The sequence below is a fragment of the Malaclemys terrapin genome, chromosome 13 (assembly GCF_027887155.1).
Source record: "Malaclemys terrapin pileata isolate rMalTer1 chromosome 13, rMalTer1.hap1, whole genome shotgun sequence".
Taxonomy (NCBI): domain Eukaryota; kingdom Metazoa; phylum Chordata; order Testudines; family Emydidae; genus Malaclemys; species Malaclemys terrapin.
In genome coordinates this window covers 21,114,247-21,139,102 of record NC_071517.1, presented here as the reverse complement: position 1 = coordinate 21,139,102, position 24,856 = coordinate 21,114,247, and the positions used below count along the sequence as shown (strand labels likewise).

Below are 24,856 nucleotides of genomic sequence, written 5' to 3'. Positions count from 1 at the left end.
TTGTTAGTCTCTAAGGTGCCACAAGTACTCCTGTTCTTTTTATATATATGTTTGTGTGTGTGTCTTGGTATCCTGACCAAGTATTATTTTCTCAACTACAATTGGTTAATAATATCATAAAAGCATCCTGATTGGCTAATAACTTAGATTGGTTAATAATTAAATCAGGCTGTTTTAACAGTATGTGCTGCAAACAGACGCTTGAATTACAGCCCCTCAGACAATCACTATCATTCGCACATCTCTCTCCATCAGGTCATTCACCTTCTGTTTCAGTTGATGTTTCTAAGCCTTGTCTCCTTTATCAGTGCCCTCTGGCCACCCTATCTTTTGGGAAATCCCTTTAACACGCCTCTCTGAGGAGCTCGCCTCTCTTTGCACTTAAGTCTTTCCCTTGGTCTCCTCATTCCATTTAATGAAAGGATGCCGAGCTGAGCTGCAAAACCTTGAAGGCCCTTTTCAAACGGAGAGAGATCTAGATCCTCAAGCTATTTAGGCACCTATTTCCCATTGACATCATTAGGAGATAGACACTTAAATACCTTTTGAGGATCTAGGCAGAGTCTACTTGATCTTTCCATATCAGCTTATTAACCAGCACCTGGGGTCCCCTGTTGGTGGGAGGGTTATTACCAAAGGTCATCTGTGTTTAGGGATGTCTTGTCTGAGTTTAGTTCTCCTTAGGGAGGCAGTCCTGTTTTGCCATCTTTTCAGAAAGGAAAGAGACCCAACAAGAGAGCTAGGTTGGGATTGAAAATTGTAGTTGGTGGGGGCTCATCTACCCTAGAAGCGCTACAGTGGCACCAAGGCAGCTGCGCCGCTATAGCGTGTGTGGTGAAGACTTTCTCTGCCGTCTGCATAATAAATAGCAACAGGCAGGTGTTATGTTGGCAGGAGAAGAGAAGCTCTCCTGCCAACATAGCGCTCTCCAGACCAGCACTTAAGCTGGTGTAACTTACGTTGCTCAGGGGAGTGGCTTAATCACACAGTGACATAAGTTATACCGACATAACCTGTAGTGTAGACAAGCCTTGGGGCTCTGTCTAGTTCCTAGTGGACAAGCACCCATGTCACAAAACTGCTCTCACAATCTGCCCTCTACAAAGATGTCAGGGACTAAATGGGCCCGTAGCCTCACTCCCATTACTTTCAATGGAAATAAGGATCTGGGCCAAGGGGCCTCAGCTGTTTTGTCGATGCTGCTAGCAGTGGGACCATGCAGGGGCAGCTTGCATTGATTGAGCCCATGGTGTTCACAGTCCTGGTTAAATAGAACAGTGGTTCCCAAACATTTCACTAAGCCAACCCACCAACTGCATTTTGTTTTTTGTTTTGCAACCCACCCAGGGTGCAGATTCATGGCAGGGGGTCATAGGCCAACATCTTTCTCCTCCTCACCCTGCTAGGAGGGCACCAGCCACCCACAGCAGCACCCCCTCTCCCCCAGCACTGCAACCCTAATCCTGGCCTGGGTGCAAAGGGGAGGCCCTGGCAGGGGTGTTTGGAGAGTCAGCGTGCCCTACACTTATCCTACTGCAGCAGCACCTGTCTGATGGGGCTGAGCTCGGCTCTCTGCTCCAGGCATTGTGACCTAGCACACATGGTCACCATGGATGGGTGGCACAGCCAAACACAAGTGGCACTGCAATCCTGTTGCAATGCCCAGAGTGGGGAGCCAGGCCTAGTCCCCCTGGTGGGTCAAGATACACCATTTGGGAAACACTGAAATAGACGACTTTACTTTCTCCTTCCCTTAATACAGCAAATCTACTAGCACTAAGGACTGGGTCCTGTTCCAGTGCAGTCAAGGGCAAAACTCCCGTTGACACAGAATAGCATCTAAGGAACAGACTCCAAAGAGAGACAGCTGAACTCGAAGTAATATGCAAATTAGATACAATTAACTTAGGTTTAAACAGAGACTGGGAATGGTTGGGTCATTACACTAATTGAATCTATTTCCCCATGTTAAGTTCTCCTCGCACCTTCTATGGGTCATCTCGATTATCACTTCAAAGGTTTTTTTTCTCCTGCTGCTGATAGCTCATCTCAATTGATTGGCCTCTTACAGTTGGTATGCATACTTCCACCTTTTCACGTTCTCTGTATGTATAAATATCTTCTGTCTGTGTGTTCCACTCTATGCAGCCGAAGAAGTGGGCTGTAGCCCACAAAAGCTTATGCTGAAATAAATTATTTAGTCTCTAAGGTGCCACAAGTACTCCTGTTCTTTTTGCGGATACAGACGAACACGGCTGCTACTCTGAAACCTAAGGAACATCAGTGATACAACTAATACAGTAGAACCTCAGAGTTAAACACCTCAGGAATGGAGGTTGTTCATAACTCTGAAATGGTCATAATGCTGAACAAAACATCATGGTTGTTCTTTCAAAAGTTTACAACTGAACATTGACTTAATACAACTTTGAAACTTTGCTATGCAGAAGAAAATGCTGCTTTCCTTTTTTTTTCCCCCCCTTTTTTAAGTAGTTTATATTTAACACAGTACTGTACTGTATTTGGTTGGGGTTTTTTGGTTTGTTTCTTGGCTGTGTTGCTGCCTGATTGCATATTCCCAGTTTCAAATGAGGTGTGTGGTTGACTGGTCGGTTCGTAACTCTGAGGTTCTACTGTATAGTGAATTTTACACCTGATGCAACTCCCATTGACTATAATGGCAGTAGCATCAGATGCTAAATTCACTGTTAATTACATCATTGATGTTCCTGAGTTGCTGTCTCGGCATACTTACTGTGTATTACTGGCCAAGGCCCCCTCTATCCCTAGTGATAGAGAATGTATTTCTGTAACTCAGGGTACTCAATCTACTGGCAAGAGGGACAAACTGTCCTATGATGCTCTCTTGCAAGGTGCTGAATGCCCTCACCTCCCGTTGAAGAGCTAAGGGCCCACAACCTCTCCAGAATCAGGCCCTCAACGCTTAATTCTGCATCACTGAAGTCAACAGTCAATTGATCTCACTGATTTCAATGAGAGTTTGATCAGCCCTTGTGGCTGTGATTCAACAAAGCACTTAACATGCTTACCCCATGGAAGCCCATCCCTATTCAATAAGGCCCCCCCAGTTCAGGAACGCAGTCCTGTTCAGGAAGGGCACTTAAGCACATGCTTCAGTGATGAATTAAGGACTATGTTCACATATGCAGCCTCCACTGACATTAATGGGAGTTGTCTACAAATATTGGGTGGCAGAATGCAACCCCAAATGCTACCAAAATAAGCATGGAACATGATGTCCTTTATTCACCTCCACAGGTTACAATGAAAACAAGCGTGTCTATGATTTGGTAAAATATATTTTATTTGTTCATACAAAGAAATAGTATGAATTATCAGAATTTCATTTTCCTAGAAACATCTTTCTCTGTGTAAAATTAATTTGTGTTGTACATACCACAAAATACTTGATTTACAATTTTTTAATTTTTTAAAAACAAATTGGCTATTCTATAGTACCATGTTACAGACAACACATCGCTAATATCTGTACTGCACTTCTGAATACAGGGCTGAATGAAACTCAGCCATAAATTAATGTTACAATGTGAAAAAAGAAAATCTAACCACACCTCTGAGTTTAATGGTTTATCCTTCTTGAAGAAAACAAAACATGATGATAGCACTGAGTCCATTATTAGCAACCCAGATGCATACTACAGGGAATCCAATCTTGGTTGCCATATTGCTTAGGTAAGGCCTTTTATATTAATTGGTCTCTCATAAACTTCATTACAAAGGCTGTTCAGCTAGGATTAGCAATTTGCTTAAGGTATTCAGAGTATCAAACACCATATATTTCTATAATCCAACATGGTTGCCTCATGAAACCATTCAGTACCAAGGCTTGATTATACCAACTAAGCCAACAGCCTGGTGAATTTTGTACAGTTGAGAAAGACATCAGGAGATCAAAAATTGTTACAAAGAAAGCAATATACAGAGAGATCAGGACACCTAAATCCTCCAGTATATTTTAAAAAAAAAAAAAAAAAAAAAAACCTAAGGAAACAGGTGAAATGAAGAAATGGCAAAGTGATAAATACCTGAAGTTTGCCAAGTACTGGAAGAAATGGGATCACACGGTTGGACAATGTTGTCACTTCACCAGAAAGTGACCCTGGTTTCATAAAAGCCAAGTGAACAGCTGGAGAGTTATTTCTTTCTGACCATGCAGGGCCACCAGATACAAGGCTTAATGCAACACACTGCATAAGTTCTGCAGTAGGAAGACACAGGGATTCAAGTTCTAGAATAACTAGTGTCCTAGGATGCTGCTTTACAAGATCTAAAGCTTTTTTCTGCAACCATTCAAGACCCTCAAGTTAGCAGGCCCTTATGGTAAATTGAATATGCTAGTCTATTTATCACTCAGTAGTAGAGGTGGACCCCAAGACCTGCAGTCCATGGCGAAAGCCTGGGCCCAAAACACACACACACATCCACATGCCCCTTGAATTTTCATCTGTTTTGCAACCCAGGGCTCCCTCTGCACTGCAGTAATGAAGATGCCACACACTCTATTGTGGCTTGCCACAGTATTGGCTAATGTGTCGATCGGCTGATGGAACTGCCTATGGCAAAACAATACTGTTTCACGGGCAAGATTTCACCTTTCCTTGGAGTGGGAAAGGCTCGGGGGAAAAAACAAATCAAAGGTTGCACCATGCTCCAAAACCAACCGAAATTAGACTGTCATTATAGAGCTTGATACTGCAAAGTGCTAAGTATCCCCCTGCCTCACCCGGCTGGGATTTGAGGGTGCTCTCATATACCTGTTGTTCTCCTCCCCCACTGACCTGGGTATGGTCCCCTCCCAGACATTTCCCAGTGACATTGATAAATAGGGGAGCTGGGTCAGGGGAACCTTTTGACTCTGTATCTACCTTTACTTGCCATGACATTACACTGCTCTTGTAAACAAGTTAAAATTCCCTGTTAGTCATTAGATTAAACTAAACACCCCTTGGGTTTGGAATGGGAGCAGATCCATCCACATTTCAAGGGGCAGCATTTTACTGCAAATCTCATTATTACAGAGACAGAGGGCTGGCGTCTGCTCTCAGTACCATTAGTGTAAGTGAGATCAGAGCCGGACCAAGTGAGAGCAACATGGGCCTATTAACTGAATGGTTCGGAAGGAAAGTTATTGCATCTGCATGTCCATCATTAAGCAGCTGTAGTGAACAGCTGTATAGGACAAAACAAGAGCAAGGAGGCTGTTAAAGTAAAAGCAACATCTGAGGAATGCTATATGACAACCACCACCACAGCTGGGTATTGTTTAGTAATTATAATGGAGGGGTTGCTGACCGGGGGTGGCCACTAGCGTCTTCAGCCTGGTGCTAAGGTATACTGGTGACACATATGAAACCAACATATCAACATAATGAAATCATGTATCTTTTACCCATTGCTGTAGCATTATACATGCAGTTGTCTAGCATTTTATTACACTGCACATATATTATGCAAGTACTTGTTTATTTACACAGTAATGTCATAAGGTTTATTTAGCCAATACCTTGCTGCTCCCACTACATAGTATTTATAGACATTCCTGCACGCTATGAAAGGTGCAATTAATAGCTTGTTTAATCTACATTCAGGGTTAAACTGAAGTCAAAAACAGCCATGTGTACCCTGTAGTTGCCCTGGAACGATGGTATGGCCCTGCTTTAATTAAATTCAATGGGAATTAGGATCAGGATTTTCTGCAGTTACCCTAGTCACTAAGAGGTCCTTTAGAGATGGGTGAACCTCAGGTGGTGAGGATAGACACTCAAAGTTTGTGGAGATTCTCCACACCACCTAAACCTGCAAAATTTGGCCAGAATTCTAGGGAGAATTATTCATTCACTCACTGCTAGCTTCTGCCAGGGCTGTAAATTCTGCAAGAATAGCTATTCTGGGTGTGGGTCAACATTTCTGGTTCCACTCCTGGCCTGACATCAGAAACGGTCTTCTGAGCAGCTCAGCTCCTCAAAAAGTGTTTGGTTCAAACCACAGGCAACATGTTGGGTTCCTATTTTAACTGGTTGTCCCATCATCGCTTATGTATTTAAATGATCAACAGTTACACCTCTGAGCAAAGAGCGGTCTTGATTAATATCAGAGCCCTGTGTGATTCAGGGTCTTGTTTTCCAAGTATTTGGGGTGAATGTATTGCATGTGAAATGAGAGACCAGTGGCAGTAGATGCAGGCAAGTACTATGCAAGTATCCCTAAGTAGTTCTATGGATTCATTTAAATCCTGCCTGGTAACATCCCCTTCCAATTCCAGGTAGGGGCCTGTTCTGGACAGACTCTTGATGAAGTATTAGACCAAAATGTAAGGTGGACAAGACAACATCAAAGAGGAATAAGGCTGAACCCCCCCCCCCCCCACGCATCCCCACAAATCATTGCACTGGTGACCTACCTCAGATCCCCAGCTGTGCATGGACTCACAGTGTCCCCTACCCACTCCTCGGGGGACACTAAATCAGTGACAGACTCATCCCCTGGCTTTTGCTAATGGCTCCTCTGGTTCTATTGATTTCTTTGGTGTGTCAAAGCAGATGCGCTGCCTGCATGCTCGACTCTAGTGCGTTTTAAAATGGGTTCCATACAAGGCGAGTGTATACATGGAGGAGCTGAATTTCATTTACTACAACATAGTTCCACCCAGCACTTCACATCTTTAATAAGAATAATACATTTTTTAAAAATGCATAGAGTCCCCACCCAGGAAACCGGTTTGGGCCAGGAGGGGGAGATTCTCCTTGTTTTTAAAAACACACCACCACAGACTGATAAGACTGCTCCCCCCTTGCAGCAAAATCTCATGCTATTGGTGCTCTTTTCCAAAGGTGCACCTTATGCACAGAAGCAAACAGAAGTCTCCCAGCAGCAGTATGGCTGGGGAGTGTGGATACTGATGGATTTTGCACATTATAACGCCCCTGTAAAGCAGCTGCTGTGTTGGGCCTCAGCATCTGAGCTTCAAAGAGCAGCACAGCTCTCCCTCCCTGACTGTTATTCGGAAGGCAGGAGGGAACGTGGATGACAGGCCAACAGATCTCATGCAAAAGGTAGGGGGACAGATACTCAGGAGTTGGAAGATGACAAGTAAATGTTTATAAAGGCCTAATACCCGTAACGAAAATAAAATTGTGCTTTCCCCCCCGCTTCCTTTTTAATACTAGTTTCCTCTAGGTAAATGGAAGCACCGTCAATTATAAACCAAACAAAATAAAAAGACCAATATTAGAATTAAACACCATGGAATGTTAAAAAAAAAAAAAGGTTATGGGCTAATATTCTAGACAGTGTGGTTAGGCAGCTTAGTGAATTAATTACTTAAAAATTAAAAATAAATTATTATAAAATAGATTTCTGTACATTTTACATACACACACACACATATCTTTATAGAAGCAAGCTGCACCACGGGGTAATTACAAGGAGACACTGTCGTGCCAGCCTCAGTCCCAGCCGAAGTCGTGCCCAGTCATCTGGTAGAACTTCATGTTGAAAGGCCTGTAGAACTCCCGCAGTCTCTGCACCACCTCTCTGTCTATATTGGGGTGGGTCCTGCCTTTCGTTTTCCCCAGGCAGTGGGGTTTGCTGCTGCCTTCAGCTTTCTTCAGGCAGGGGAAGCCCTTGGTTTTGTTGAAGTAGAAGTGTTTGTCCGTGATGATCCTCTTAAGGCCCAGAAAGTCCTGGACCCTGCCCAGCTCCCCAGCGGGGTCGCTGATCAGCCTCTCCCCGCTGACGAAGAGGATCTGCCCAATGGGGAAGTAGAGGAGCCAGTTCTCCAGGTGCTTGGCGTAGATGCCAATCTGGATGGCGCTCCACGAGGTGTCGATCAGGCCTGTAGTCCTGTTTTTGAAGGTCAGGCTCTCAAAGGTGGGGATATCGGGCTTCTTCGAGAGAGTCTGCGTGTAATCGGAGATGGCTCGGGTCACAGGATCCCGCACCACCACGATGAGCTTGGTGCCCTTCGACATGGCGGAGATTCGAGCAGGTGCTTCCTTGGTGACAAAGTAGCTAGGGGTTTTCTCCATGGTGATCTGTCCATCCAGGGTTCTGGGCATCAGGTCTCTGCCAAGAAAACAAATGCACTGGTTAGGACAGCAGGATAACTCATCCCTTGCAATGTAACCTTTATGGGCCCTGCTATCAGCATAAGTCTTATTAGTGTGACTTGCAAATACACAAAGTAGTCAGGCACAAGGTTAGACTCCTGGCAATTATACCACAGTAGTGATTCATGCTCTGTTTGGCTTGCTTTAAAGAGACTAGTCCACCTCCGTGGGGTGTGAATTAGCTGCAGCCTTGAAACTACATCAGTTCAGCAAAATGGAATTGAAATATATTCATCAGAAAAAGCTGGAGCACAGAGAAAAGGAATCATTCACCCTCGGGTGCCTATGCAGATTGCCTGGCCCAAAGGAAAATCTTATTTCCCTATTACTTTGCTTTTGTAAAGGTTACCGGACTTAATTTCTAATGGGACACCCATTGCTCTTCTCTTTTGTAACACGACACTGGGAAGTTTTCCAATGTGCATCACAAGAGAGACTATCGCTTCCTTGTGAAACATAAAGCATGTACAAGTGTGTGCAATGCAGCAAGTGTTCGGGGGGAGGGATAGCTCAGTGGTTTGAGCATTGGCCTGCTAAACCCAGGGTTGTGAGTTCAATCCTTGAGGGGGCCACTTGGGGATCTGGGGCAAAATCAGTACTTGGTCCTGCTAGTGAAGGCAGGGGGCTGGACTCTATGACCTTTCAAGGTCCCTTCCAGTTCTAGGAGATGGGATATCTCCATTATATTTAAGTTGAACAACTGCACACTGACTTGTCAACATCAGGTCCACCATGTATACCCAGTGGAAGAGGCCTCTTAAATTCTCCCAATTCTCTTTTCCTCTAGACCCCCTGAAAGTGCACGATTGTTTCCTATAGTACTTGTACAGCACCTAACAGAGTCCTGGTCTACGACACACAAAATAATAAAAAACAACTCCTCCTGTTGACTTCAATGGGAGCCATGATCATGGATCCAAGGGAAAAAACTTGAGCCCTGTGTTTTAATATCATGTAATGTGAATGTATAACATTCAGAGAATCCTTAGTCTAGGACAACAGCTTCTGTGCGCTTTGGCTAGTAATTGTTTGTACAAATTATACCCAATCCTTTAATACTTAACTCCTTGATGCAATGTATCAAATCCACTGTAACTTGTGTCATACTAATAGAGAATACAAGTGAAAAACATCAGTATCCCACATACCTCCTCTTAGGCATTCTACCCACTAAGCTCAAACATATTGAAACATCATAAGGAAGGAGCACTGGGGCTCTGTAGTTTAACATGCCAAATGTTTTCACATCTATGTGCTCCTCTTTCATTAGAGGCAAGATTTGCTTAGGTGCAGTCTAGAAAACTCATGCCACTTAAGCCCACAGTAGGTCTATGCAAAGTGGCAAGAGGCAAAACCTCTGTGGGAGGGCAGCTAGTCTTTGCACCTACTGCGTACTGTGGGAAAGGTTTCCGTGCCAGCTTTCCATAGGTCAGCATGTAGGGCAATGATGGGGCAGGCCAGTGGAAATGCTGTCGGATCCATGTTTAAATGGATGTAGTGTCCTACCATGCAAGCAGTCAGAGGAAGTGGATTTCACCTCTCCCATGCCCTTGCATTTCACCCACAGCAAGGCCTAACTCCACACGCTTCATACAGATGAAGTGCTATTTATTCATAGCATGCCATGCCTGATCTCTGGTGCCAGATGGAACCCGTGCTGCTCTATCAAATTCCCAGGATGAGTGAATCTCCAAAAAACACTCTACGAAGTAGAAGAGTGATTTTCAGGAGAAGCTGCTCTACAACTGGCAAATCCCATAAAAGGTCTGCAAAAAGAAGAACAGGAGTACTTGTGGCACCTTAGAGACTAACAAATTTATTAGAGCATAAGCTTTCGTGGACTACAGCCCACTTCTTCGGATGCATATCCAAAGTGGGCTGTAGTCCACGAAAGCTTATGCTCTAATAAATTTGTTAGTCTCTAAGGTGCCACAAGTACTCCTGTTCTTTTTGCGGATACAGACTAACACGGCTGCTACTCTGAAACCTGTCATAAAAGGTCTGTTTTCTAAGCCAATCACAAAATATAGCAGGCCAATAATGGCACAGCGAACAATTACTAAATCTCACCAGAGCCGAGGCTGAATTTGACAGGCCACTTGTTCACCAGTGTCTTTTTTTTGAGGAAACTGAACCTGATCTCCATAGCCTGTGCTGGCTGTCTCCTGGCTTAAGATGTTGGTTTTGACTTCTGAAGTCCTACTGGCCCGGGAGCTACCTATCTAGAAGATGGTTCACCCCTGCGACCTACTGCAGCAGCTGCGGTTGGCAAAGATGCCTACATTGAAGCCCCTTTGCAAGTAGAAAGGGGAGTCTGTTAGTGTGCTAGACCTTGGGAACTCCCTTTCTCCCCAGGTTTGAGAGAGCCAGAGCTAATTAGCCTTCAAGGAGGAGATAAGTAGTCTCCATCTCTTGCTGTCTTCAAGACCGGATGCTTTTTCTGGAAGAGATGCTTTAGCCAAGCAAGTTATTGGGCTCAACATAGAGTAACTGGGTGAAATTTAAGGACTGATGTTACAGGGAGGACAGACTAGATGATCTAATGGTCCCTGCTGGCCCTAAACTCTGCAAATCTAGGAAGGGCTGAGCAGTGGTGGTGTGTAGAACTCTTGGATGCACAGGGAGGGGGAAGTAGAAGGAATCTATTTTTATTATATTTATGGTGTTGCTGGGTCAGTTGATCCAATCGGAGAGGAAGTGACAGGGGTGTTTGTTTAGTTTGTTTTCTAAAAGAACATCCAGGGCACCAAGAACACTGGACAAGTGCTCCATTATGCTTTGTAGAAATCCAAAAATAAATAACTAATAAATCACCTCCAGCAGGTACAGCAATTAAATCCACAGGTCTTTGGGATACTGGAAAAGAGGGATTCACTGGGAGAAGAATCATAAATCTTATGGTCTAGTGGCCTCCTACCTTTACAGATGTACATCCATCTCCCAATAGATTTACAAAAGAGCCATAACTGGCCAGAACCAGAATTCATGTGAAGTGCTGCTGACACACCTTAGCTCCTGTTGGCTTCAGAGTGAGCTGAGGGTGCTCAGTTCCTTACAGGATTAGCTCAAGAGAGTTTCAAAGCAAAGTTGTCTGGGCTCCCCCTACTGGATCTGCAGTGGCATTTTGCGGAAAGATGGTGTTTCTAGAGCTATGAACTTCCTTGCTGAAATGCTGGCACAGGTACAATAGCAGCAGCCAAATAGATTCACAATGCGCCTTCCTCTGCATGTAAAAAACCCAAAGTCTGTTCTTTGCCAGTGAAGAAGAATAAAACTGGTAGGGAGAGAAATGTGATCGTCAAGCTTTTCAGAAGGTATTCCAGGCAAAGAAGAGTAAGAATAAAGACCCTCTCAACATGCATTAGAGTTGTTGAAAGTGCCACCAGGATCTAGTTCCAAAGCAAAGCTTTCCCACTATGCGCGGACACTCTGCTGTATATTGGTAGCGTCCCAAGACCACCAACAGAATCACAGAGATTGTCTCACAGGGTCTGCCTTGTTTTAAAAAGGCAGTGTACAAAGCGAAAGGACAACAATTGCATTTGATGGACAATGAAGCCCGTTGAGACTAAGATGGGTTTGAACATTGGATTAAAAACAGCCTCATGCTTTAGGAACATTAAGATCAGTATCTAGGTCCAACTTTGATGTTCTGGCCCATCTCTAGCAGAGATCTACATATGGGTCTTCCATGCTTTCCTAAACAGGAGAGTAGTTGGCTTGCTTGCGACTAAATAGGGGAAGCATCCAAGTCACAGGACTACAGGTTTACCAGATGGCCTGAGATTTACACAGGTGGAGAAGTAGCTAATGCCTATTGATACCTAGCTTAACTAATAATAGATCATGATGATTCCTAGGTGAGCCACCATCGGATTCATGGGTATATACAAAGGGCAAACTGATTTCATCATGGCACTAAGGGACCAATCCTTGCACATACTGAAGTCCACAGTAAAACTCTTGTTGGCTTCGGTGCAAGTAGGAGTAGGCCCAAGTCGTACAACCTAGTCGCTCTGAAAGGGACTGATCCCAGAGCTGCAGGAACAGCAAGAGCAAACTAAAATCAGTGGAGAAGCATCATTGGAGAGAAGAAAATCAGAAGAAGAGACAGTGGTCAGAAGAACTGCTGTAGCGGACACGTGTTGGCAGGCTGTAACCCATCAGGATGAAAGGAGGGGAATCTAACTTTGCCCCACTATTGCTGATCTTCTGTGCATAAAGGCTAAAAAGGCTAGTGTGCTGCCCCGATGGCTCTGTAATGTATTCTACAACTGCTCCTCATTTCTAATACACAGGTGCAGCTCATGGAGACTACAGGGTCCAGCCCTGACCTGCAGAAGATGTACATCCAAGTTAAAGATCTGGGTAGCTTCAATCTGCTCTGTTTTGTGCAAATGGGTGTGGCTCCTGATAAACTGTTAACACAGGGGGAGATAAAGAAACGGGAGTTAGCCATTGGCAACCTTAATACCCTTTTACACCTTTGACAATCTCTCCCATACTTTTTGGTTGGGCAAGGTTTGGGTGCCCAATGCTTTCAGAAAGCTAATAACAAACCCCACCCTTGGCAGTTCCCAGCCACCCCTCATACAAACACCACGGCACACTGGGCCAGACCCTCAGCTGGTAGAAGGTTGAATAGGTCCATTGACTTCAGTGGAGCTATGGCAACTGACACCAACCGAGGATTTGGCCCTTAAAGCTTCCATGGAAGAGTGTCTCAGCAAAGCTATGAAGTGGCTGTGTGAGCAGAGAGATGCATTTTCCACAGGCAGAGAGCAGAGCTCCTAACTCCGAGCTCTTAACATGTCAGCGAAGACAGAATTAAAAAAGCTTTTCCTTTAATGAATATTTGTTCAGCAAAGCTTCACCCATCGTAGGCGAAGTGATAGGCTTACCCTAAAGATGGATTGGCCTACTTTACCTATTAACCACTTAGATTAATGTAAGAATGAATAAAGAGAACCTAACTGCTCTAATCCCCAGGCCCTTTGCAGGCCGCGATTTTTATTAATAAAGCAAGCACACAAATGTTTAAAACAAAAAAAACCCTGCACTCAAACTGCAGCATTTTAACACAAACTCTTCCAATCTGAAAGACAGAGAGATAAATTTACAAAGTCACGATGACAGGTGGCCACATGGTAATCCAATCCCTGATGCCTAATGCCCTTTGTGGCAGCTTTTTGTCCGCACAGAGGGACTCTGAACTAATCTGTTGACACTTCTCAATAAAGAATATCGAGAGAGGCTATTGTCAGTGGGAGGGGGTGGGTGGATGAGGGAAGGTTTACGAACTGTTGAGCTGTTATTCATTTGTATCAAGTCGGCAGGTACAACAGACCTACGTTTGCAAGGGTACATTTTCACTACCTGCCGTATCGGCAGGTAGCAATCGATTTATCTGGGATCGATATATCGCGTCTCATTAAGCCGCAATATATCGATCCCCGAACACGCTCACCGTCGACTCCGGAACTCCACCAGAGCGAGCGGCGGTAGCACAGTCGACGGGGGAGCCGCGGCCATCGATCCCGCGCCGTCTGGACCCCAGGTAATTCGATCCAAGATACTTTGACTTCAGCTATGCTATTCGCGTAGCTGAAGTTGCGTATCTTGGATCGATTCCCCCCCCCACCCCCCCAAGTGTAGACCAGCTCCAAGAGAGACAAAAGCTTTCCCTGAGGGTAGCAAGGGTGTATGTGACTGACTAGCTATACTGATGGAACAGAAGCATGTCAGGGCTGGTGTAGTGACCCTTCCTGGGCCTATTCCCTGGGAAAAAAAAAAACAAATGCAAGAAAGTTGGCTGTGTTGGGGGAGAGGAGGATGGGTGGAAAGCTAAACCTGACTAGAAAAAACATTTCTGAATCTAGGTGGCATGCAGAGCCCAGTTTGCTAAACATGTGGCATGGATTATATCCAATACAATTATCGCCCGAGTGGTTCTTATTGTCAGGAATCTGATCTGGAGGTGTATCAGCAACATCCACAGCATGGCAGATTTTAGCTTTAAAAGTTTCTCCTTCCCTCCCACATATGTCCATAGAGATTGTATTCACCTCTGGTGAAGTCTGAGACGAGCATTTCATTTTAGCCCGCTATTTCTAGCTAGATCACAACTTATGTCATATTTACACTACACAAATATTGCTTTCCTGCCTCTCTATGTTTCTGTCCACAAAGCCACATTATGCACGGGGCAGGTTCTCTGCAGTATTTCGGAGATGCTATGAGAGTGGAAACTGAGTAAGCACCTTTCTGGGGTTGCCAATGGGGTGGGGCATCTGCAGAACTAGAGGTGCCTGCTCCTATACCTCTCTTTCTGAAGCCTCTGGCACAGAGACCTATTGAGGCATGTCAGAGAGGGGAGAAGGAGCAGACAAAGTGGGATGTCCTTCTGCAATTGCCAGAGGAGACCTTCCAATTGGAAAGCAGCATATAACCCCAACCCCAGACACTTCTCCTTGAGACAGCTTTGAGCATGGGAGCAAAGAACTCCCGTATTCTAATTCCAGCTCTGTTCCAGTTGACCTTGGGACAATCACCTCCCTGCTCTGTGCCTCAGTTTCCCAAAACAAGGCTTATAAATGCCTGTCTCATGGAGGGAGAGATGAAATGAGACAGGGATGTATTTTGAGTGGTTTGAAGATGAAGAGAACCATTTAAATATTATCTGGATAAGCATGAATAGCCCAGATCCTCAAAAAGGTATTTAGGTGCCTAATTACCATTTACTACAATGGGAGTTAGGTGCCTAGCTACCTGTGAGGATCTGGGTCTAAATGCCTCGATGCTTATCTTGCCAAATTTACAGCTCTCCCTGCTTCAGCTCAGGCTACAGCCACAATGAGAATGACTTTTTGGTGCTGTATTTCCAGACTTCACCTCCAGCTGTTCCCTGGAAGGAAGAGACTGAGGCAAAAGAGAAATAAAAAAAAAGAAATCAGGCAAATTATTTTAGGCTTCAACAACATTCAGTTCAAGTTCTTCAGGCCTGTAATCCAGATTTGTTTGCCTGTCTACACTACAGGCCAGATTCAGAATTCCCAGACAGGTTTTGCTTAATTTTTAGTGATGGACGACATAACAAATGTTTAGGGGGAAGGGAAAAAAAAAAAAAAAAAAAAAAAAGAGAATGGGGCTCTTTTGCAGACGCAATACACGACGACCTGGTATTTCCTATGGAAGGTGCTCAGGCACCCTGATGGACTGTCTAAAAACCCAACTAGTTTAGACTGAAGGTCCGTGTGCTTAGCAAAATCCCCTGCAACCACTTCCAACCAAAGGCTTCAGAAGACCAGCTGAGATGCGCAGAACATCTCTGAGCTACTGAACTTCAAATGTTATTTATGACCAGGGAAAGGCTGGCCTTGAGATGGCTAAAATCAGCCTGAACATAACACTTCCTAAAGCTGCAGTGTAGATCTGTAAAGCATCTGTAGCCTTAAATGGCGAGGGAGGGATGCAAAACTTTAGACACCTGACAAGCCAGAGCACCAAAAGTTACAGGCTGCTTTTGAAAAGCTGGACCTTAACCTCTATGTGGATAATACTTCCCTAGTTCCTGGGATGTGTTGCCAGGACAAACTGGTTACTGTTTGGTAAGTGCACAAATACTACAGAGATGAATGGAGAGCAGGAAACCCCCATAAATAAAGCTCTTCTCCCCTTCCTGGGCTGCAGTGGGGAAGGTAAGAGTACCCCATGACTCTGTTAGGGATTTATAGAGCACTAGCCAGCATCGTCCCTAGGTAATGACAACAGCAAGGAGGTATGAGGCAAATAAAAATGGTCTCTGTTCTCGGCTTACTAGGGTTTGGTCACTTGTATTTTTTGCTTTGTTCTATCCTTTATGACACAATGAACCACCCCACATTAATGAACTAGGCTGCAGGTGCAACAGAGGGGAAAACTCTGTAAGGAAACAGAATTCAGCTTCGGGCTTTGAAAGGTTATCTCCAGCAGGGAAGGGAGGGAAAGATTTAGGAGACTGACAGCTTACACTAACCAAATGAGGGCCACCACCATCCTCTGTTTGGAACTGGTGGGCAAAGGGAGGGGTGAGATGGTGCTGTAGAACCTCTGTCATCTTAACAGACCATTTTTGGAAGCAAAAATAAACCCCCTTGGATGCTCCAGTTTCACATATCGAGTTATCTTTGCCTATTGGGAAATTAAATGAGCTCCCCCTATCTCCCTTCATTTGCATTATGAATATTTCTTTAGGTGAAACACACTCTTTAAAGGTTCGGTTCCATCCTCTCCCTGCACTGCTAGCTCTCACTGCAAAGAGGAAAAAAGTGGCTTTAGAGGGCCATCAGGAATATAAATTTAGCTCAGAAGAGCATGTTCAGCTGGGGGCCCGGGAAGATTTGGAGACACTATAAAGAGGGGATGGGGGGGGGGGGAGAATATCCCCATTACCGGCACCAAACAGCTTTGCTTTACATTTCATCCACTTTGCTAGGGCGATAACCAGTTGTTCCTAGTCCCCGAGATAGCAGGTTGCTGACAGGAAGTGGGAGAAATTTACAACAGTTATCAACGGAGCTGAGGGCTAGATTAAAAAAAGCTGCAACAGAGCCCGATAGACAAGAGAGCACTAAAAAAAACTGGGAAGCTGAAAATGCAGCAATGACAGCTTAATACCAACCTTTGTCTTTAAAAATGCAGTATCAGTCTCTTGTTTTCTGCACACTATTGCACGTAGGTCCTTTGCCAGCTTCTGTAGAGAACTAACCCAGGACTATTCTCATTTAACCCTGGCTGCAGCTTGCAAGCAGCTTGCATCCTTCCAACTCACCCTGATTTAAATGACAGCAGAAGATACCCAGCACCCTGCAGGAGCCAGCCCCAGTCACTAGCTAATGTGGATGCTAAGGCAGAGGGCCCAAGCAGAAGGGCTGAGAGACATACTGAAACATACTCCTGGGTTTCTTTTAGCCCTACTCCACCCTCCTGGAGTTGGGGCTGGGGCCTGATCCAGCATGGCACTGATCTCAGGAAGAGCTGAAGGTGCTCGGCAGCTTGCAGGACTGGGCACAGCTTCACTGGGATGTCCAGCGTTAAAGAGGATTTTGAAGGACTTCATGGGAAGAGGCAGGAACTGAATAGTACCTTCCAGTGATGCAATAAAGACTATTTACTGCCAGGTTTAAACTTCTGGAACATGGCTTGAATCGTGATTGTTTCTGACATCACAAGTAAGTTTTGAATGAGCTAAGCAGCTTCAAGACAGACTCCAATGTCAGGGAAAGATGGTCTGGTCTGAGCATGGCTTGAGGGGAGGAGGAGGAAATCAAAGGAGTTTGCAGGGGGAGTTTTGAAAACCCTATGAGAAATGTTCCTCCCTCCCACCACAAGCTGTGGAAAGGAAGCTACATAAAACGTGAAGTTATTTCGCTGGCCGCGCCAAACTACACTTCAAGTTTTAATGGCAGCTCTTTCCTCCAGCTCAATATTAAAATAATGGGATCCCTGAAAAGTGGAAGAAATACTGTTCTAAAGCAAGAACCTGACAAGCCCAGGGAATGTTAAAGTAATAAAGTGTTTAATTACATCACGGAGGCTGCCATCCACACCAAGGTCATCTGGCTTTGAAGTTACCATTTGGCTTTTATTCAGCATTCTCACAGCAGTGGATGGGGCATGGGGAGGATATTGATAAAACCCCATTTAAGAGCCCAGTTCTGCTTTGTTTGGTTGGGGAGAAGTATATATTTTTCACATGCAATAAACGGTGGGTTTGAGGACCACGCCCCCTCCCAACATTGCACCCAGGGCCCTGACAGTAGCTCTATCACCTCCGCCCCACAGCACACACTGCATGAGCTCCCTCATCTCAAGTAGGAACCCATTGTTTGGGTTGGCAAATTACACAAGAAAACCCAGAGTGATTGAACCAACCCGGGCAGTTTTGGAAGGGGTGTAAGTTGACACCATGCTGTCAAATGCATGCCAGGGAATTTACACAAAACAGATGATGGGAATTAATGAACTTCACAGTGTGTGGGGAAAAATAAATAATCGGGGCCGAAAGACTCACCAACTGCCTCCCCCACCTCTGCCACTTCTCCCCCATCTGTCGGGGAAGGGGGAAAGACAGGGGAAGATCCCCCCTCCACAGTCCTGTTCAGGATTTTTGTACAGCCAAGGAAGAGACCACTCCCGAGTTTCCAAGGCCCTCCTGATTCTGCTATGTAAGTTCCATTATATGAATGAAGAAGTATTTCCAGTCCAGTGTTGAGCCAAGGGTAAGGGCCTCACCCAACTCCCACTGAAGTCAGTGACAGCTGGATCAGGCACTAATTTCTCTGCCAGTTTGCTTTTCTACTGTACGCTCTTTGCACTTCTATAGTGCTTTCCAAAAGTATACAAAAACTGAACTGCTTTAACTACTACTAGAGCGGAGCAACGCCTCCAGTGTGGAAGCAGTCATGCTGGTATCCAAGGAGCTTTATACCTGTATAGGATCTCCTATATGGGAAGGGGAATAAGCTATGCTAGTATAAACCATCTTTATACAGCTATAATTGCATCCCCACTGGTACACTTTTTTTTTTTTTAAATATAAACTGATGAATATCACACCCCTGACCAAAATAGTTATCCTGATGCAAAAGTCCAGGCTTAGAGCAGGCCGAAGCATTTCATAGTGATTCAAACACTGAGGCAGGGAAAAAGGACCACCCCCATTTTGTGGGTGGAGAAACTGAGGCTAGAGACAAAATGACTTGCCCCAAATTGCACATTCATAGATTCCAAGGCCAGAAGGGACCACTGATCATCCAGTCTGACCTCCTGCATAACAGGCCAGAGAACACCCCCAAAATAATCCCTAGAGCAGAGCTTTTAGAAAAAAAAAAAACAAAAAACAAAAAAAAAAATCAGCCACTCTTGCTTTTAAAATTGCCAGTGATGGAGAACCCACCACAACCCTTGGCAAGTTGTTCCAATGGTTAATTACCCTCAGTGTTAAATTTATACCTTATTTCCAGACCTTTTTAAGGTACTGAACCAACAAATATTGGGCTCTGCAAAGCCTTGTCTGGGGTTCAAACCCAGGCCTTCTTGCACCCAAAGCAACTCACACTTCTAAACTGACAAGCTACTTTCAATTCCCAGCCCCTGTGACAGAGCTGGGAGTAGAGCCCAGCCATCCAATTTCCCAGTCATAGGAACACAGGACTGGAAGGGAGCTCCTGGGTGACTGAGTCCAGTCCTCTGCCATTTCTGGTGTCCCATCATATAATCCCATTCATAAATCCACCAAGCTCCAGGTTGTTTGTCACCTTAATGGGAGTTGTGATGCTGCACCCCATATTCTTAATAGTGATATGATAATGGCATATTTATGACATTTTATGCAAGACAGGTCATGTTAGGGGTCACTGGAAAAGTTATGATGTGGCGAATATGATTATCCCATTTGTATGCATGTATCATTTTTGTATCTGAAGTTATAAATATTGACCATGTATCTGTATTTCAAATATAGTTACACCTGGGTAACACCCACTAGACAAGATGCTTTCAGCTGGTTGGGAAAGGCCTATTCAGGGCAATGAGCCATTAGGGAAAACCATAGGCCTTAGGAGAAGCTTATCTCCCACCTCGTGAGCCTTCCTGAGAACACTCCAGACAGCCTGTAAGTGATGGCTGCTATGACTCTACAAGGACATGTGACCAGGCCACATGATTCTGGACTCCATCTTGGAATGTCAGTATTTTTCCTACAAACCAGTCTGGGAACCAAAGTTTTGAAACAATGGGTTCCCACTCTATGCTAAAGATATACAAGTCAGGGAGTGACATCATCTGGGGTTCTTCACTCCCCACACAAGACGACACCTGGAAACACCTGAGGAACAAAGGCTGAACAGGGGGAAGTGCTGGACCCAGGCTAAAGGGATTTCTAGCCTGTGTATGAAACACCTGGGGAGTCCAAGCTGTAAAGCTTGTCCCATAAGAATCTGCAGCCCACCTGTCTCAGCCAGGGTGAGAATTTGCGAGTTCATATCTTTTCTAGTATCTTAGACTTAGTTTGTGTTTTGTTTATTTACTAGGTAATCTGCTTTGATCTGTTTGCTATCATTTAAAATCTACCTTTTGTAGTTAATAAACTTATTTTATGTTTCAATCCAAAACAGCAAGCTTTGACTGGAATACTTGGGAAAAACATCTGCTTGATTACCACGTGTGCATTGTTCTCTTCACATTGAGGGAGAGGCCGATCGGGTATTAAACTCATGTACTAGCCACATTCGACCAATATAGGACGGTACTGCTGTGGGGTCCTAGGCTGGGAAGCTGGTGGTTACAGAGCATGCACGTAACTGCAGCTCGGTGTGTCCCTACCTGTGTGAATGCTGGTGAAAGTGAAGCTGGAAGGCTTTGCAGCTTGTCTAGTGGGCAGGGAGCCCAGGCTGATGGGTCAGAGGGCTCAGTGGTACCCCTGTTCCAGGTGGCACCCTGGGGGGGAAACCCATCACAGGAGGCTGTTCCAGAACCTCGCTCCTTTGATGGTTACAAACCTAATTGTTAGCCTCAATATATTCACGGCCTGTGCTTTAACCCCCTAGACCACGTCTCCACAGTCAGAATATATTCCAGACTGAATGTATGTTGAAAAGGTATAGACAATTTACTGCATCTCTAGCTCTTTGAAAGATCCGATCTGCTACCTGCTTTTTGTCCTAGTGTTTGCCAATTTTAATTCACACTTTGTTATTCTGGTGCAAGTTTCTGGGTGGATTAGCCATTACTGTCTCCTGGCTTCCTCTGGAGCTTACGCAGGTGAAGAGGCCTATGACAGGAGGGTTAATGAAAGGAGTTGTTGATTGCCTTTTGAATGGAGACCTGTGTACTTGGAAACCACTGTTGGCTCAGTAGGAATTACCCTGTGCCACCCCTTCTCCTCCTCACCCCAGCAGATTAAATCTGCCAAGCATCTCTTAACTTGAAAGGGACACCAACCCCTTTTAGAGATGATAGGGAGGAAGTGACACTGCTAGGTTTCAAAAAAAGCAGCAGCTCGACAAGCACACCAGGTGAAAGGAGCACATTGGGCTCATTCTGCAGGGACGTGAAATGTGGTATTAGAAACATTGTTTAACTTGCACAACTGCCTTATAATCATAGGACTGGAAGGGACCTCGAGAGGTCATCTAGTCCAGTCCCCTGCACTCATGGCTAAGTATTATATGCTTAATATGCACTGAGTTTGTTATTAGGCTCCAGAGCTGGACTCCTGAGGCCTTAAATAACATGAGATCCCAATATCCCTGAACTCGGGGGAAGATGCGGGAGAGGAGAAGGCATCTCTGACACCCTGACAAGAATGCAACAATGGTATGGCCCTTTATAATTAGAGCTTGTGTTTGAGTTTGTGCATGCACTGGGATCTGTTCTGAAAGCAAGATCTCAGCTTTGCAGATGGAGCCAATCTTTACCAATCTACAAGTTTCTTTTCCCAACCCCACCTCTTCCCAGTATACAGAGGCACTAATAACCAGGCTGGTTACTTTAACAAGCTGCACAGGGTTGCCAACTTTCTACTAGCACAAGCCGAACAACCCTGCCCTGCCCCTCCTCCAAGGCCCCGCTCTCCCCATCCTCACTCACTCATTTTCACTGGGCTGGGGCAGGAGGGAGTGAGTGTTCTGGCTGGGGGTGCAAACTCTGGGGTGGGGCCAGGGATGAGGGGTTTAGGGTGCAGAAGGGGGCTTGGGGCTGGAGCTGAGGGGTTTAGCGTATAGAAGGGGGCTCTGGGCTGAGGGTTGGGATGTGGGAGGGTATATGGGCTCTGGGCAGGGGCCAGAAATGAGGGGTTCAGGAGGGGGCTCCAGGCTGAGGGATTTGGGGTGGGGGGGGGTTGGGCTGGGGCAGAGGATGTGGATGGCATTTGCTCTCAGGCCTGACCTACCCTTAAAGGCTTTCCCAGTATAACTATTTTTGTCAGGGGTGTGGCTGTTGACTGGAGTAGTTATACACCAGTAAAGGCTTAGCATGGATGCAGTTACGTGGGTATAACTCATTCTCCTTCCCCTCCTGGAATAAGTTATATCAGTATAAGCAAAACCACTTTTACACAAGTAAAACTGCATCCACCCTTGAAGGGGAGTTGCCACTTTAATTACAGGATAGCTAAAACTAACTCAGACAAGGCCTCAGAGTAGCTCCTGAAGAGCCTGGGTTCCCCCACCCCCGCATCACCAACAGAAATTTTTATTTGAAATCTATCTAGTGGGGGCTGGGGCCTGTTTCTAAAGTCACTGTGTAAAGGTGCATCACTGACTCTCCCCAGGCTCTGGTCGGGGGTAGAAATTCAGCTAAAACAGAACCACCATATCCCCTCCCCTACACCTTCACCCATTAGCAATGGGCTTCTTTTGAGGTTCTACGGTGTGTGGATAGTGTTTTTCTCTTCTCCACCAGTTACCAGCCAAGAATCTGGAAGCATAACATGCTGGGAACCTCTAGGAGGAAGCCTCTTCCTAGGGGATTTTCAGCCCCAGTTTACCTGCTGGGGAGCTTTGGAGAAATATGCCAACACTTGGATGCTCAAAGCAGCACTCAAACCCAACCTCTTGCCCTTCTATCAGTGTGCCATCTTATCCCCTGAAGTGTGGTAGTCAGCTGTGATTGCAGAGCAGTTTGGAGATTGCACGTGCCAGTCAAAGAGAAGCATGGCCCTGTGGCTGGGAGCGGGGAGAATTTTCTTGGTGGCCTCATTCTCCACTGCTTTACCTTGCCCAGTTGTTAATCACAGGGTGGTTAGGCCCAAATCACTACCCCTCTGAGCAGGCAGCATTTACAGCTGCAAGGTGGCATGGTGTAAGGCACTGAAGAATCAGGACTTCCTTTTGGGGAGGGAGAGACATGGGAGAGCTCCAATCCTTTTCTCCTGTTTCTCAACAGGAGATTCAATGGAGCAAGCAAAAATTCTCTTTCCTCCAAGCTGCTTCTTCACTAGAGCCGGTCGAGAAGTTCAGGGGACCCCGCCGGCTCATTAGATAGAGCCTCCTTTTTATGTAAGCACTGCAGCCTCTTTCTGTTTTTGTACTTTAAAGCTCTGAACTTCCACTAAATAATTGTCTTCCTTTCTTGGTGGGGGCAGTACTTTACACATCAAAAGCCTGCTTTGAAGGGGCCTACTATAATTTTAGATGAAGTGGTAAATATTCTGTTCACTCCAGTTATAGTTATAATCCCATTAGTGAGGGCCCCGAGAAAGCAATGGCATTATCATCATCTAGTGAGCATCTATGAGGATTTTTTTGGGGGGGGTGGGAGGGGAAGCACATGGCAGAAGGCAAGTAAAGAAGTGAAAGTAACAAAAGATGCATTTGCCAGCTCCACTCCCCCCGCCCCAAAAGATCTGATCTCCATTGTCCTGATCCTTCAATGGTGCTTTGCTCTGAAAGTAAAAAAAAAGCTTTTGAGTGCAGCAAGGGGCAGGGCTGAAATGAGCATCTTATTCCTTTTGGTCACCTCCAGCTTCCTTTCATTCTTTGCAGGAACTACACCCCACCCCCTGTTCCCCTCCCCCAGGGTGGCAGATCCCCTTAACAAAGAGCACCAGTTCCTGTTCCTGGTGGGGGTGGGAAGGGGTAGTGCTTAGATTAAAAGCTAATTGCTGTTTATGGATGAGTTCTTTAGAATATTTCTCATCATTATCAGACTTCACTGCCCACTGGCTAAGTCAGATGAAATTAGAGTAATCTGTCTATTTCCTAAAAAAAAAAAAAACATGCATGCTTCTTGTGCTGAAAGGGGGGGGTTACTGGGAAACATAAGTTAAAGAAACCCTCTAAACCCAGCAGGAAACATGATGGAGCTAAATGGCAAACTAGGATCAGCTGAAAAAGACTTTAGCCCCAAGGACAGCTGCCTGGATGAAGCTTTTTGGGGATTTTTTTTTTTTTTTTTAATTCTGTAAGAATACCTCTTAATACCTTGTTTAAAAAAAAAAAAAAAAAAAATTACCCAGACTTTTTCCCCTTCCATCAATATTCTGATTACCCCAGTGTACTCCTCCCCCTATAATGGGCAAGTCTACACAACAGCCGGGAGGTCCGATTCCCAGCTTAGGTAGACTTACATGCACTAGCTCTGTTTGAGCCGATGCCTACATAGAGCACTGCGGCTACACTGGTATGGGCAGGAGCTTGGGCTGGCAACCTGTGTATGGACCAGGTGGGGATGATTTTTTTGGGGGGGGGGGCGAAAAAAAATTGGACTCTTGCAACTAGCCCATTGCAGCCAACCTGCTATTTTTAGCACGCTACCTTGAGTTGAACTAGTGCATATACATCTACCTGAGCTGGGAACAGTGGCTCCAGCTGCTGTGTAGATGTACAGGTTACTTGGTGTTCCTGGCTTCATGGACATTAATATGAATCCCTCCTGACCATCAACATCATCTTAGATTTCTTTGTACAATATTCCTGACTCCACCCCCTCCAACAGTGTTTCAGCCTAGTGCACAAACAGGCCTGATTCGGATCGGTAACACTGATTTCAGCAGATATAAATTGGTAAAGTGGTGTACATTTTGAGTGACTGTTTGGTTCTCACCCCATATTAAAGGGAGTTCGTTATTCCAGTTGCCTCCTGGATTGCTGGTGCAAACTTAGGGGTAAAAGGTTTTATGCATAAAAAACAGCTGCCGAGCTCTGAATCTCTGTGGAGAAACAGAA

General features: G+C 45.2%; 1 protein-coding gene across 1 annotated transcript in view; it reads right to left on the bottom strand.

Moving 5' to 3' along the window:
* Window positions 1-4,455: 4,455 nt before the first annotated feature.
* HS3ST3B1 (heparan sulfate-glucosamine 3-sulfotransferase 3B1) overlaps window positions 4,456-24,856 on the bottom strand; it is a 46,978-nt gene continuing 26,577 nt past the window's right edge. Inside the window, exon 2 of the mRNA XM_054048443.1 lies at window positions 4,456-8,106. Coding sequence (XP_053904418.1) covers window positions 7,488-8,106 — 619 coding nt within the window. The 3' untranslated portion in view covers window positions 4,456-7,487. The remainder of the gene's footprint in view (window positions 8,107-24,856) is intronic.